Consider the following 14,394-nt stretch of genomic DNA (forward strand, 5'->3'; position numbering starts at 1 on the left):
CATTGCCTACTACCTATAATATTCTCCTACAGTATTACTCAAATAGTTGTCATTGAAATATGTTTTCACTTGTTTTGGCGGGAAAGCGATAAACGTGTAGAGAGCAGCAGTCATAAACTTACACTCAGACGTCTTCCTGTGACTATAACTTTACGAAATGATGTTTTATGTGATCTGACAAGCCGAGATGACGCCAGTTAGCAGTGGAAGGCTGTCGGGCATCGCTGAGCTCGCGTGGGCGACCATAACCTGTGCTTTTCCAATGTGCCACCATTGGCACGAGTCAGCACTCGTCACAGCTGTTTGGTGTGTTGAATCACAGAGAGCTGTGTGACTGGCTGTTCAGCCCAGGGAAGCGCTGACCCACTTTCTCCTTCCACCTCCACCCTGTCTTTGTTCTTCCAAAATAAAAGGGCCGTGGGCTGACAAGCAAAGCGTAACAGTGCCAGTAGAAAGTTTTTATTTTTTACCCATATTCCCAACTTGTATTCTCAGTTTGCGTTTCAAGAGATCCACAGTAACAAATCAATAGTTGCCTAACTTGTTGTCCCTTGATGCTTAAATTTGTTTCGTGGTGTTGTTTAGATTGGATTCGATTAGATGTCAGTGGTCAGCTAGAAGTCAGCTGTAGTCTTATCATGTCATGATATCATCAGTCAGTCTACCAGTTCTTTGCTGGTGTGTCAGGATCCTAACATTGCCGCCGTCCAAGCCCAGAAAACCTTGCAAGAAGGCCCTTGGACACACATGCTCTCTAACAATCAAGGATAGGACATTAACTTAATACAGCAACATTTAATATGAATCAACTTTTGGCATTTATTCTATGAAAATATGCCCTTCACTTGTTTGTTTTTTTTTTTGTCTCATTTACCAAAGACATGTTTTCTATGTACTATTCTTGATGATGCATTGCCAATGAGGAGAGGTTGATAGGGGTCATAGATGGACATGCTCCCCTTTAAACACCTTTTTTTTTTCTTTACAAACCAAACACTTAAAAACCTTTGCTGTGCCAGCATCCAGCAAATGAGCCTCATCCCACTGCAGCCTCCTCCTGCACCTCCTGTCCAGAGGTGTCTAAATTGCCCTTGGTCCAGGCAGGCCCTCCGTTTTGGATCTGGTCTCTGTGGAGGGCGGCCTGCGGGTAGAGCGGGAAAGGTGCTCTCAGCGGCCTGTCATTGCCGTGGCCTAGTGCTTTCAGATCGGGGAAACAGTGGACACACACGCAGGTCTCAGTCGGGCTGGAGTCATCCGATGCCTCACGGTCGGTGGGATGGCTCACAGTAGTTGCAAAGTCTGTAGAAAGACAGACACACATTGGAGCAAAATATGTGAAATAGATGCAAGGGTATTTCCCATGTGCAATCAAGAGATACAAGAGTTCTGAAACACAAAGGGATTATTAGTTATTATTAGTTTGCTTAGTTGCTGAACAGTAATTTGTTCATATTTTACTACCTGACTAAGAGGTTTTATTTCAGCTAAACAGCTCGTTGACTGCACTAATCAGGGCCTTTGATTTGTATCCATACCACACTAACCTGTGGAGCTATGCCCAGGCTGACAGCCCGACTGACCGACCTCCTGGCCCATCTGGACCACACAGTCCCGGTTTTGGTTGGCCTCCTTGGGCCCTGGCTTGGACAGTTTGGCCCTGGATCCCCTCAGAAAGACGACCAAGGCTAGAGACAAGCTCAAAAGCAGCAGCAGCATGCACACGGCCAGCAGGGGGTACAGCAGAATAGTGGAGTCTTCGATGGCCGTCGACATTTTGGAGTATGACAAGTGTGAGGAAACACCAACCAGGAGCTTTTTAGTTGTCACAGGGGGCGGCGAAGCAGCTGGGGGGGGTAGATGGGAAGAATTATCTCTGTGATGTCTCTTTGTCATCCGAGTCAATGGACTGGCTAATGGGCAGTGCCCTGACCCCTGCAGGAGGCCTTCAGGGCCCCAAAGAACTTCTCCACCCAAGTACAACCACCAAGCATTGATCTCTGCACAGAAGTAAATACTAGACAGCATTCGACTGTACAGGAGCTGATGTGTTAAGGTAAGTCACCTCCAAAAAAAGTCACTGCTATTGGGATTTATATTTAGTTTAACAGTTCCTTCTTTACTATTAAACTTTTCTAGTTATCCAGCTTGTTCTCTGAAAACTTCGTCCTCTGAGGTCTAACTCAACGAAACATTTATGCCTCCAAGAAACAGAACAGAAAAAATGAAAGTCACTGAATAATTAAAGGTCTGATTCAGGCCAGCGTGGTCAGTACTCACTCTTGCAGTGTTGGGAGCATTCTGCTGGATGTCTGCCACACACCTCATCGCACCTCACACACTTCTTCAGCAGCCCGTCATAGTAGTGGCCAGGCTCGGCCTTACAACCTGCAGACACTAATGCAAGAGGACACACGGAGAGAACAGTGAGGAGAATTAAAGTGTTTTATGTTAGACTGTCAGTAAAACATATTTTTGCAAGATCAGGCACTTTTTTTTTTTAACACATTCCACCCCTGAGGTAATATTACCACAATTCTCTCTGTGGTCAAAGTTAAGCACACTAGCATGCAGCTAAGTAAAATAAAAATAAATAAATCATGCTTTGTACAAATACATTTTGAAAACGACATTAAAATCGTTTTTTTTTTGTGATGGATGGATGTGTTTGCTTGACAGAGAAGCTTTTGAAAGACAAAAGGACCAAAAAAAAAAGTTCCATAAGAAACTCAAAGTCACCAGCGCTTTAATTTGACTTCTTCACACTCTTAGATGATGTCATATCCTCTTGGTGATGTCATTTAAAGGAAGAGTACAGTGCTTTGGTGCATAAGTAAATTGGTGTGATGGGGTGGAACGTGAAACTTACAGGCACATAAATCCTGCTATTTTAAGGCAAATTTTTTGTTTTTTTATGCAATGTTGAGTGTTACCTCACATAAATGTGAGAAATGGTCAGAACAGACATGAGAAAATGAATGTAGTTCAACAGACAAGTCAAAAATATCAACATTTTACTTGCTTAATTTTAATTCATGCTAATAAGTACACTTGACTTAGTGTCTTCAGCCACTGAAAACAGTACTGACAGTTTTATACTGCCTTGTTTTTCCCTTTAAATACTGAGGAGCCAAACTTAGCAGTTTTCATGGAATAACTTTTTTGCAGAAAAAACAAAAGTCACTGAATAATTAGAGGTCTAATTCAGGCCAGCATGGTCAGTACTCACTCTTGCAGTGCTGGGAGCATTCTGCTGGATGTCTGCCACACACCTCATCGCACCCCACACATTTCTTCAGCAGCCCATCGTAGTAGTGGCCAGGCTGAGCCCTACAACTTGCTGACACTAATGCAGCAGGACACACAGTGAGAGAACAACCAGGAAAAGCTGAAGATGTGATTTAATGATTCACTTCTGCATTGTATTCAGTAGTTTTTATCCCGCGCTGGGGAAATTCCAGTTTTACACTCTATTGTTATTATTCATTACACACATAGGCCGGAAATACATGTAAACCTTGACTTGAAGGTATGTTGATCTCCTCCTGGAAATAATCCCTTGAAATTAGGTGAAAAACTATGAAAAAAATGTCACCCTTGCAACTATCGTGCCTGCCTTCAGGGCAGTTAGAAACTGTTCGGGCACTGTTTCAGGCATAATTTACCAGCTTTCATCTCAGTTCAGGTCGCATAATCAGAAGCAGCTTGAAAAGGATGGACAGACATACAGTGCATCAGTAGATTAGGATATAAAAATTAAGATATACACTGGCTTGGTAACAGCTTTCAATGGTCCAATCCACCAAATCCCATAAATACATGCGAGAAAATGTTCCTGTCAACTTTGAATTCCACAGGCTGTCCCATGGATTTCCTTGTATTCCTATACGTCTGACCTAATGTATGCTCGTATGTGTGCACTCACCACAGTAACGGGTGCATCTGGGGATGACATACGGCCGCTTGCACTCCACATCACAGGACAGACATTTTTTGATCAAGGCGTCACGGTACTCATCCTCACGGCAGCTTACACCCATCAGCCCTGATAACCCTCACACTGACAAACACACACACAAACACAGACATGTGTAGAGAGATAAGTGCAGGGGAAATAGTGATAGAATGTGAGCAACTACATATATATGTAACCCCGATCAGTATTGTTCCTCTGAAGTCGGAAATGATCTCTTTCGTCTTTACAACGTTAGGAAACAGATTCTTGTTGAGTGGTGTGGTGATGGTGCTGGACTGCCTTGCTCAGGGAGGTGATAAAGATGTCAGTGTAGGCCTCTGCTACACACTTAAAAATGTGCAAGGTTACATGACGGTGTAGTTTCAGTTTGTTTATACAAATACCAGGTCGAGAGATATGACAGCAAACTGAGCAAACGTTGCAGAACATGCAGAGACTCAAAAACCCCTTCCCACTGCCACTGCTTGCAGAGACAGTGTGGGGTACATACCGTGCCACTTGTTGGGAACAGGCACCAAACTTCAAGCATGTTGGTGGGCCACATGCACCGTTCTACGCCAAGCGTTTTCGACATTTAACCTGCACTCGCTGTCTCTACTCTTGCAAAACATGGATTTTCTCAAAGTTCACACACCGTGGGTGCCTTAAAAAGTTATGCAAGATAGCAATCATGTTGTAGATGAGAAGAAACAGAGTCAACTGATACATTAGTATCAGCTGACTAAGTAATAAACTAAGTCAGGCATCTCCTCCATTCACTTGCATTCATATAATTCCCCATGTGCTCTCTGTCTGTGTTACCTAGCTGCCTCATGAAGTGTGGTACAAGGTGATTTTTTATGTAGAGCGATGTAGTAGGAATGATTCAGTCTGCATCACTTTCTTCATACCTGCAGTGATGGTGTGAAGACCCTTCCACAGAGTGTTTGTATCTTAATGATATGGTTAAACTATAATATACTGTATAAAATTGAGCTTGAAGGAATATTGTGTTTTAGGAGTATAGCATGCTGTAGTATAATACACTGCACTATACTAAACTACATGATACTATGGGGTCCCACACTAAGTCCCATGTCTTTATAGCTTTATAGTTGTAGGAAGCAAGTGTGAACTTTACTAACGCATGATAGTGAGAGACTGCCAAGTCTGCACTGGCACCAGTTAAACACTATTATCATATCTACTACACAGGGTGTACTGGAGGAGTTAGACAGAAGCTTTTCTGCTGTAAAAGTTCTTTTTGCCCCTGCTTCAAAAGTAAAGCATGCCAATTTCCTTTTGTGCTTTCAAGAACCTGAAACACGTCCAAATCTGAGGAAATCAAAGATAAAAGGCGGCCAGCAACAGCCTTGCTGTAGCTGCAACACGTAAACGTCTCCCCTCTGAGTAATCGTGGCTTTGTTCTTGAACACAGACCTCCTCGCTCTGCCGAGCGTGGAGTCAACCAAGTGTGAAAGGCACACAAGTCTACGCCTCCTCTGCCCTCCCCTGCCCTCGCACACACAACTGCGTGATTTATTCTTGAGTATATTTGTCACACCCTGATGATCCGCACTCACTGTCCTGCTCACACGCCCTTTCAGATTTCATGTAAAGGCAGTATGGTGAGTGATTGTCAGAAACACGTATGATATGTTAGATTAAATCCAAAACAAAAGTTTTCCATCCAAACCAAAATCAGAACTTGGAGTCCTTTGTTTTCTTTTTCACGTATGAGCTATTTTTGTGCCTCCTTATTGATTTCTGTTATTGTTCTTTTTACTATTTAGCATTTTTCCATTGCGAGAGACTTTGTGTGCGTGTATGTGTGTAAATGTGACGACATAGACCTGCACTCACAGCAAAGTTAAGACTTTCCCGGTCATCAAAGAGCTCACTATGAGCCGCTGAGCCACCGCAAACCCACACTAGTTAGAAACTGTGACGACCCTGGCTGGAGTTGAGGGTTCCACTCCCCCCTGGACCATCAGCAGCGACCACAAACACTGAAAACACAACACCCGCTTTGTTGATGTGGCGCGCTGCAGGCTGAAAGCGATGGTTAGAAGCATCACTTACCTGGTGAGATGAAGACGCGGTGGGACAATCCTTGGTTTGAAGATGAGAGTGAGAGAGGCCTGCATTTCAACATGGAAGCTGATTTGAGTATGAACTCACTGCCTGAGCTGGGACTTCCCCCTGTGCATGAGGAGGATCCCCCACCCGAACACTGGTTAGACCAACACACAGTGTCTGTTAAGAAGTTGGACTTTTTTTTGTTTAAGCATGTATTTCTGACAATGAATCACAAGAGATGAACAGGAATAAAGATGTTTTGATAATGTTCAACAGAAAATATACTTTAAAAACAAGAATGGTGCATTTCAGACTCATATGTATTATTTTACTGGATTCTAATGCTGATGCGTTATTGTGTTCAGCACTTTAATGTTGCAGTTGGGGCAAATTTCAGCTACTAGTTAGATTAACCTATGATAATATAATTCATTCTGAGATTTAGGTTTTGTATTCACGGTCTGAATCTGGAGTGTAAAATTCTGTAGCTTTGGCTTTATGTTTGGGGTTGTTGCCTCTCTGCAATGCACATGTTCTCAGATGTTAAGTGAATATTTCCAGAAGAAATGTATAGAAATCATCTCCTGAGTGGCAGCTCTCTGACACACTGTGGCAGGTTTTCCTCCAGGATTTCTCTGCATTGTGCTGCACTCTCACCCCCCTCATAAGGCTTCCAGGTACTGCTGCAGAGGACGTGACGCGGCCGAGCTTCACGCTAGAACATGCAGCTTTTGTCTTGTGCCAAATAAATGCATGTACGATGGGCACAAAGCTCCATTTCTGACAGATCAGACCTCTGAGCCACTTTGTTGACTATGACTGATGAAGAACCCAGGCAACAGTCGTTATACACAGTGTCCCTCCTGTCAGACATGAAAGCCTGTAGCTCCCTCAGGTCTCCTTGTGGCTTACCTCACCGGTGCCCCATCACACACAGACACCATTTACTGTTCACTAAATGTTTGGGAAACCGTCGTAGCCTCTGATTGACACATTTTCTATCAAGGTACACATTTTCTCCATTAGCTAGTTGCTAATTAGCATGCATATAAGTAGCATATTGTCTTTTTATTAGTCATTATAAAGCATTTATTAGCAGGGACAGGGTTAGGTTACTAAGATGATAATTCATGTATAACAACATCTGTACTATCAATAAGCAGTAATTAGGATTGTAAAGGGAAATCATCCAGAATAATGCATTAATAGTGATCAGTAAACTTCAACTTCAACTTTATTTATATAGCACTTTAAAAACAACCAGAGTTGAAACAAAGTGCTGTACAATTTATAGACAAAACAATAAAAGTGGAATAAGATAAATAAAATAAAACAGGAATAAACACTAAAATAACTGTTTGATTGTTTTTAAAAACTATTAAAAGCAATAAAACAATAAGTAAGAACAAACCATAAGACACTAAAACAAGAGTAGAGTCTCATGTGGAGTTGAAAGCCAAGGAATAAAAGTGGGTTTTAAGACGAGTTTTAAAAATGGACAGTGAAGAGGCTTGCCTAATGACTGGTGGTAGCTCATTCCATAATTTTGGAGCCACCACAGAGAAAGCTCTGTCCCTTCTGAGCTTCCGTTTTGACCTCGGTACCTCCAGGTAACTGCCAATATGCTACTGATATCCATGCTACTGTAATAAGCGACAAGGAAATGGTGAGTATTTGTACCTTGATATAAAGTGTTACTGCTACTTTTTTACCCTTGTCCTCATGATTCACTTTGCTTTTTCAGGATTTTGACACGTCTTGACAGGAAAGAGCACAGCTTTGACAATGACTGCGTTCTGTTTAGCTTTGCCAGTTCCAAGATCATGTCATTGTCCTCACTGGCTCACATGAAAGGGGAGACGTTGTTAATTCTTTTCACATGTGCTTTCCCTGCTGTGACAAATGTTCACTGTGAAGTGCATTTTGAACTCAAATCATCGTCACAAGTTGATTCCCATTCACCTTATCATGTCACTCCTAAGAGTTTCTTTTATGAAAAGGGGAGAATGCTTATGCATGCAGTCCTTTTGTTCTTAGATTTTTTTGATTTATTGCAGTTTATTTTCAGAAATTGGTCTAAACATTAGAATAAAGTTCTGCTGGGAGTGCCCGAACTTACACGCACAGAGACCACAGTGACTCACTGCTGACAGGTATTAATGTGCTGCTGTATGTGTCAAACAGAAGATGTGAGTGAACAATTTCTCAACATCTGTGTGAAACTATCGGGCAATTCCACACCATGTGTTTCACTCTCCACTGAGCACAAATCGAGACTTCAGCGTTTCAGCTCTACTTCAGTTCTCATAGGAACTGGGATCTTTCTGGCCATGTGCAGCTTAGTTTTAGACTGAAAGTGAGTATTTTTAAACAGCGTGAACACGCGAAGATAGTAATCATGTGAGCCAGGGGTTTATTTTGGTCCAATTTTAATGACAGAAAGTCATTAAAGAGGTCTCACACAGTGCGAGTATTCTCGACTCATACCAACAGTTATTATGCATGTATTCATATAGATAAATCAACATATGTAAAGAGAGGAAATTAGAAAATAATAATATAATAATGGTTGATCATGGCAAATCAAGAGGAAATGAAGAATAAAAAGCTTCAGGTTTCAAACAATGCATGGATCTTACCACTGAGATTTTCAGGGAGGCTTTGCTGTGCAGCTGCACGAAGAAACCGGAAATGCTGGGGTGACAAGTCACTAAAAGGTGTTAGTTTTGTTTTACAACAGGCTAATTTGGTTGTCCTTCGTGACATTTAAAACAATTACCTGGAGGCTGCTGCAAACAGAAAGTCAAATTCAAGAAGAGCTAACAAAAGGAGCGGATGAGGGTGTGCGGTTCAAGAATAAGAAGGCAGATGCAGTTGTCCTGGTAAACACTAGTGTTGGAGTTAAATGGTCACAGAGCTGTGGACGTTAATGACGGATGCCCTGAAATTCATTGTTCAGTACTTTAATAGTTGTTACTAGATGGTAGTTGGTAGTTGGTCTGTGGTTACAAAATGTAGAGTTATGCTGCAGGATTGGTGCATATATCAAGCAATGACCCACTGATCTCCCTCAAGCATGTTAACGATGAAACATCCTCTTCACTTGAAATAAATTTGTGTTATTATTTTTGTTTTGTACAATTTTGGAGGGAGAGATTTGAGCGCTCAGATAACATTTGCTAACATCTCTTACCTTAATTAGCTTAATAGTGTTAAGGCTTGTTCACAGTCATTGCCAGGAAAGGTCAGGTGATGCAATTTTATGAGCTTTATTATACTACTCTGACTCTTCAAACCTTGTCCCAACAATCAGCTGCCATAGGCTCGTCTCAGCAGCTGCCTGACATTTGATGCCGATGAAGCAGGAGAAGGGTGTAAGAAGACAGCAAAGTGTTTTCATGAAGCTGTTTCCTCAGCTTGTCATGTACTTAAGAAACGGCAGTGAACAGGAGCTGTGTGGTTCAAGCTGAGGTCTGGAAGTCCAAGAAAACTTTCTGAGAGAACTGCTCGGAGGATTACTTGACTGGGATTACTTGACTGTAGAGGACCTTCACGAAGATTTAGCAGACTCTGTGGTGATGAGGTCAGTGATGGAAGAATCATCAGAAGAAAACCTTTCCTGCATCCTCACCACACAAGTCTGACGCATTTTGGAAACAAGTCCTGTGGATTGATTAAGTTAACATAGAACTTTTTAGCCTTTCGTGGAAAGGAGACCTCTCCAACTGTCAAGCACAGGCGTGCTTTGGACTTGTGTTGCAGCCAGTGGCATTGGCAACATTTCACTGGAAGAAGGAAGAATGGATTAAACAGCAGCAAATTCTGCAATCAAGCGTCACAGTGTCTGTAAAAAAGTAGATTATGAAAAGAAGATGGTTTCTACAACAGGATAATGACCTGAAGCACACCTCAAAATCCACAGTCGAAGACCTCAAGAGGCACACACTGAAGGTTTTGCCATGGTCCTCACAGTCCCCTGACAAATGTGTCATTAGAAATCTCTGGATAGACCTCAAAAGAGCAGTGCAGCCAAGAATCGCACAGACGTAGAAGCCTTTTGCAAGGAAAAATGGCCAAAATCCCATAAAAACGAAATGAAGGACTTGTTGGCGACAAAAAGCCTTTCCAAGCTGTGATAGTTGTCAGAGGGGGTGTTACTGAGTACTGACCATGAGAGGGCCCAAACTTTTATTCCTTTTTTGTTATTTTAAACAGTAAAAGATGGAATAAAAAAGTAATCTCACTTGAAATATTAAAGAAACGTGTTACCTTTAACTTGCTGTTTGGAAAACAGGTCACCTTTTACCCCCTTAGCTTTTCACAGAAACAGACATTTTGACCAGGGCTGCCCAAACATTTGCATACCATTGTATGTGCACAGCAATCACCCATTTTTGACTTTTATGACCAACCAGTAGATGTCACTAATAGACTGACAAGGACATGATACCCACTGGCCTCCCACCCTCTAACTGGTTGAGGTGCAGCTCTTGAGAACTGACCCTGGGTCTCTGCAGAACACTAGTCAAGCAGCAGATTTTCTGATTGGTCAGTGAAGTTGTAGAAGGCTTCTCCAATGGATTGAAAGCCAAGAATTAGAACAAGAAACAATGCTATTTTAAAAACAAAAAACACCTTGCTCTGAGGCTGAGCGAGGCAAACAAATAACTCATGTTAGGCATTCAAATTGCAGAACTACACCTGAGCAAGTTTGCAGTAAATGAGTGAGACTTCCACTTTGAGTGCATCTGTATGTAAATCATCTGAATGCAACCTTGTGTGAAACACAAAAATCCAGGAAAACCAAGAAGTTGAATTTGAGGAAGCACAGATAAGACTGTGACGTGGCTCCATGTTGAGTCACAGTGAAACCAGCTTTCTTCATTTTACATTTACTGTAATCTGGGCTGAAGCAAAGCAAAGACAAGAATCAGTATATACACATAATAATGCATCGGTATTGTGAGTTTATGGTTTTTCTTCATACATGTGCAAGGAGAGAATATGAAGTGATTGGAATGATGGTTAGGTATACATACACAACTAACTTCTTTGTGTAGTATTATCATTTTCATTATAAGGTGTATTTTCATCATTTCAGTGCACTAATGAATTCTGTATATTTAATATGTTTATCACAACATGTTAGGTAGGGATGGATGGGTGGACAATATGGCAGCAGCGAAAGGTCCAAACAACAAAATATAGAAATCTAAATATGTAATAGCTCTTTCACTGCACATTTGGGAAAATGTAAGATAGACTATATTAATTTCAGAAAACAAAGAACATTTGAGACAACTTACTGCATACATGTGCAAAAATGAAAGTTAATACTTATGAAAAAGGCCCACAGAGTGCCATGCATAGCAACACAGTTTTGTCCAACTGCAGGCGCACATATACATGTGACATATAACAACATGTATATGCTTAACTCATCAAAACTCCATACACAGAAACACTACATGATGTGAGAAATTACAAAATGAAGGTTTGTTTATGTGTGTTCTGGTAGCGGTAGGATACAGAACAACCATTGTCCAGTCTATAGACATGCATTTATGGAAATAATACTAAAAAGAAAATACCAGAAAGGCCCCTGCCTGCTTGTACATTGTTATGTACTGAGTAAAATAAACAGTAAGTGAGTGGTGTGAGAAAGTAAAGAAGCCGTCTGTGTAGCCGCGATCACACCTCCAACCAAACAACCACCTTCAGAAACCTGAGCACCCAGAATAGACTCACTGCAGATGGGTAGTCAAATTCAGAAAAGGAAAAAAGGAAGCCAGTACACATGAGTAAAAAACAGAACAACACAAAATGCCCAAATCACGACTGAATCAGTCATTTGGCAGCTTATGCAAAATGATCGGTGAGTTAATGACACATTTTTCAAAGGTCTTGTTTGACTGAAATATTTGCATCTATCAGCAAGGAGCATTCATGCTTTTTACACCAAACTTTGGGAAGGGTTTTTGGAAACTCAAGAGGTCAGAGAACTCTGTGTGCAACACAAAATTAGGCTTGTTCATCATTTTTTATAACCAAATCATAATCAGGCTGTCACAGTAAATTCTGTGCTGCAGCACATTCACGCCAACAATACCACAGTCAGACCAGTAGATGGAGACAGCCTGCAATGTTTGAAAAGACAATCATTCACTGTCGATCAACAATTATTTCCAGTCTAATCTCTATGTAGTTGTCATAGAAGCTTACATGCACCATTTTCACTGCTGAATACTGTCTTTATCTTGTGGAAACACTCCTAATCTCACTCTTAATTATGCAGAGAGGCAGAGCAGTGGCAAGAATAATAAATTCCACTTGTCTAACTCGAGAAGGTGAATGGGGAATGATAAGGATGCTGTGGCTGTAACTAATCACAGATAAAGGATTTGAAAGGAATGAAAGCAGCCTAACTGTGAGATATAGAGAGTATTGGCAGGTGTATGAACATGTACAGTGTGATCAAAGGATGAGAGCTTGCATGCTGTGCAGCGCTCCCCTGAATTTTCTACAAGACCACTGAACAAAGTTTCCACCTTTGTCAGATCAAACAGACTGTGCAGCACTTCTACATTTGCTTTCTTTGCCATTAGCATTACAATACAGACAGACTATCTGGTTTCGCCCACTCTGAGGAAAACTTGGTTCATTACTGAACGGTGAAAAACCCAAACACATGATCTAACTGCTGTCATGTCAGACAGCTGGTCAAGATGCATTTGTCATTCATGGCATTCTTCCCGTGTCGGAGAGATTCTGTTCTCATGAATAGGTTGAAGCAGATCAGCAGATGACAACACAAAACTCCATCCCTACCTGGAGGATTCAGTCTGATCCGGCAACAATCTCACCTGATGAGACTGTTAGAATTGGAGTAGATCAATCACCCTCATTAGGATTTGAAAATTAGAGTCAACGGATTTATCTTGACAGTTTAAAAAAAATAGTACTTAACGCAGCTATTATCAAGTTGTTTTTAGTTAACAATGGATCAAATGACTATTCATACGTGAAAGTGCCCGCTCAGTGACGAATCGACCAAGAATTATCACCCGATTCTGCACTTCCACTCAGCTCTGCAGTGTTTTCGCATCTTTCGACCTCTTGTTTGGGTTTTGAGGCCCACACCTTGACTCTCACAGCTGTCGTCGTGTCATTTTCGTCCACGGTTGGCAGCTGCTCCCAGTGCAAAAAACTGATTGCAGCAGACAGGCAAAGGTAGCATGAGCTGGTTTGCGTAGCGAAGCATTTAGCCCCATCTCTCTCTCTAGAGATATGGATGCCAAAAACAGCGCTAAAATGAGAGTTAATGTTGGGTTTGAGCCCATATTATGCAACAGAGCAGAGCTTTTAAAAAGATTTTTTGGGAATAGGTTGAAAAGTCGATTTTCTTTCTAGTTATCAGAAAAGTCACACAGAGGCTTGATCAACCACTGTCAAAGCTTTGTTACAGTGCTGACTCGTTATAATGACTATATTGTTGACCACTCTGAGGAAACAAGGGCTGCGTTCGCTGACATTTTTTACACTGACATTCAAACTTGACTCTCCCAATGCTGGTATTTAGCTGGTAAGAGGTGGGTTTGAAAATTCACTTTCTACTTTTTGCATTTAATCTTCATTTCCATCCTCTCACCTGCCACCACACAATAAAACACCCCCAAGCACGCACGACATTGATTGCAGAATACATTACAAACTGAATCCTCAGCAGTGCAGACTGGCGTGTTCATTGTCGTGAGTCATATGGAGGCGACTCAGACAGAAAATGAGAGGTGATGTGAGGGAATGCTCGTGTGTGGAAGGCATTAAACTGAGCTTTAGGCCTACCTATTTCACATGTTAGGGGATGTCTAAATGAATACACGTTAAACAGAAGAAAATATGCATTTAATATGATTTTGCCTCAAGGGAGCTCATATGAAATTATTTAGATTGTCCACTACGACAAAATAATGCAACTGCACAACTCTGCAGATGCCTTGTAAGCATTCATATTGTGATTTGGAGATTAAAATACATCAAGACATTTGAGTTAAAGGAAAACTTAGATTTGCATGTTGCATGCGTGAGACTGTTTGTTGATTAGGATGCGTTTAAAGCGTAAAATTATGATGACCCACAGCCAGGACTACCCACAGTTATGAGAACTAGTGTAGTGCCTGATCATATCTTATCAATTCAGTACAGGCCGATCGTTTGGCCTCCAGTATTGCTGCTTGCAGCTTTCGCGAGAACCACGAGAGTCTAAGCCACACCAGTGGTTCTTTCGAGGATGCCCCTTTCATACCCAATCATGATACTGTTACCAGTGAACCTGTTTACCTGAATGCTCCAAAAACACCTATTTG

General features: G+C 41.5%; 1 protein-coding gene across 1 annotated transcript; it reads right to left on the minus strand.

Moving 5' to 3' along the window:
- Nucleotides 1-982: 982 nt before the first annotated feature.
- On the minus strand, nt 983-6,109 carry LOC139350084 (tumor necrosis factor receptor superfamily member 13B). The gene is made up of 6 exons (XM_070991181.1): nt 6,035-6,109; nt 3,923-4,057; nt 3,227-3,343; nt 2,278-2,394; nt 1,545-1,844; nt 983-1,299 (listed from the first exon to the last, which is right to left on the minus strand). The coding sequence occupies exons 2-6, from the start codon at nt 4,035-4,037 to the stop codon at nt 1,037-1,039; spliced, it is 912 nt and encodes a 303-aa protein (XP_070847282.1). The 5' UTR covers nt 4,038-4,057; nt 6,035-6,109; the 3' UTR covers nt 983-1,036.
- Between the last annotated feature and the right edge of the window lie 8,285 nt (nt 6,110-14,394).

This window comes from Chaetodon trifascialis, chromosome 21, assembly GCF_039877785.1.
Source record: "Chaetodon trifascialis isolate fChaTrf1 chromosome 21, fChaTrf1.hap1, whole genome shotgun sequence".
NCBI classification, from domain to species: Eukaryota; Metazoa; Chordata; class Actinopteri; order Chaetodontiformes; family Chaetodontidae; genus Chaetodon; species Chaetodon trifascialis.

Excerpts from the sequence above, each read along its gene's own strand:
- LOC139350084 (XM_070991181.1), bottom strand. The coding sequence starts at position 4,037 with ATGGGTGTAAGCTGCCGTGAGGATGAGTACCGTGACGCCTTGATCAAA. Across the intron at positions 3,344-3,922 it reads CAGATGCACCCGTTACTGTG|TGTCAGCAAGTTGTAGGGCT; the intron begins GTGAGTGCACAC and ends CTGCTGCATTAG. Across the intron at positions 1,300-1,544 it reads GCCTGGGCATAGCTCCACAG|ACTTTGCAACTACTGTGAGC; the intron begins GTTAGTGTGGTA and ends GTCTTTCTACAG.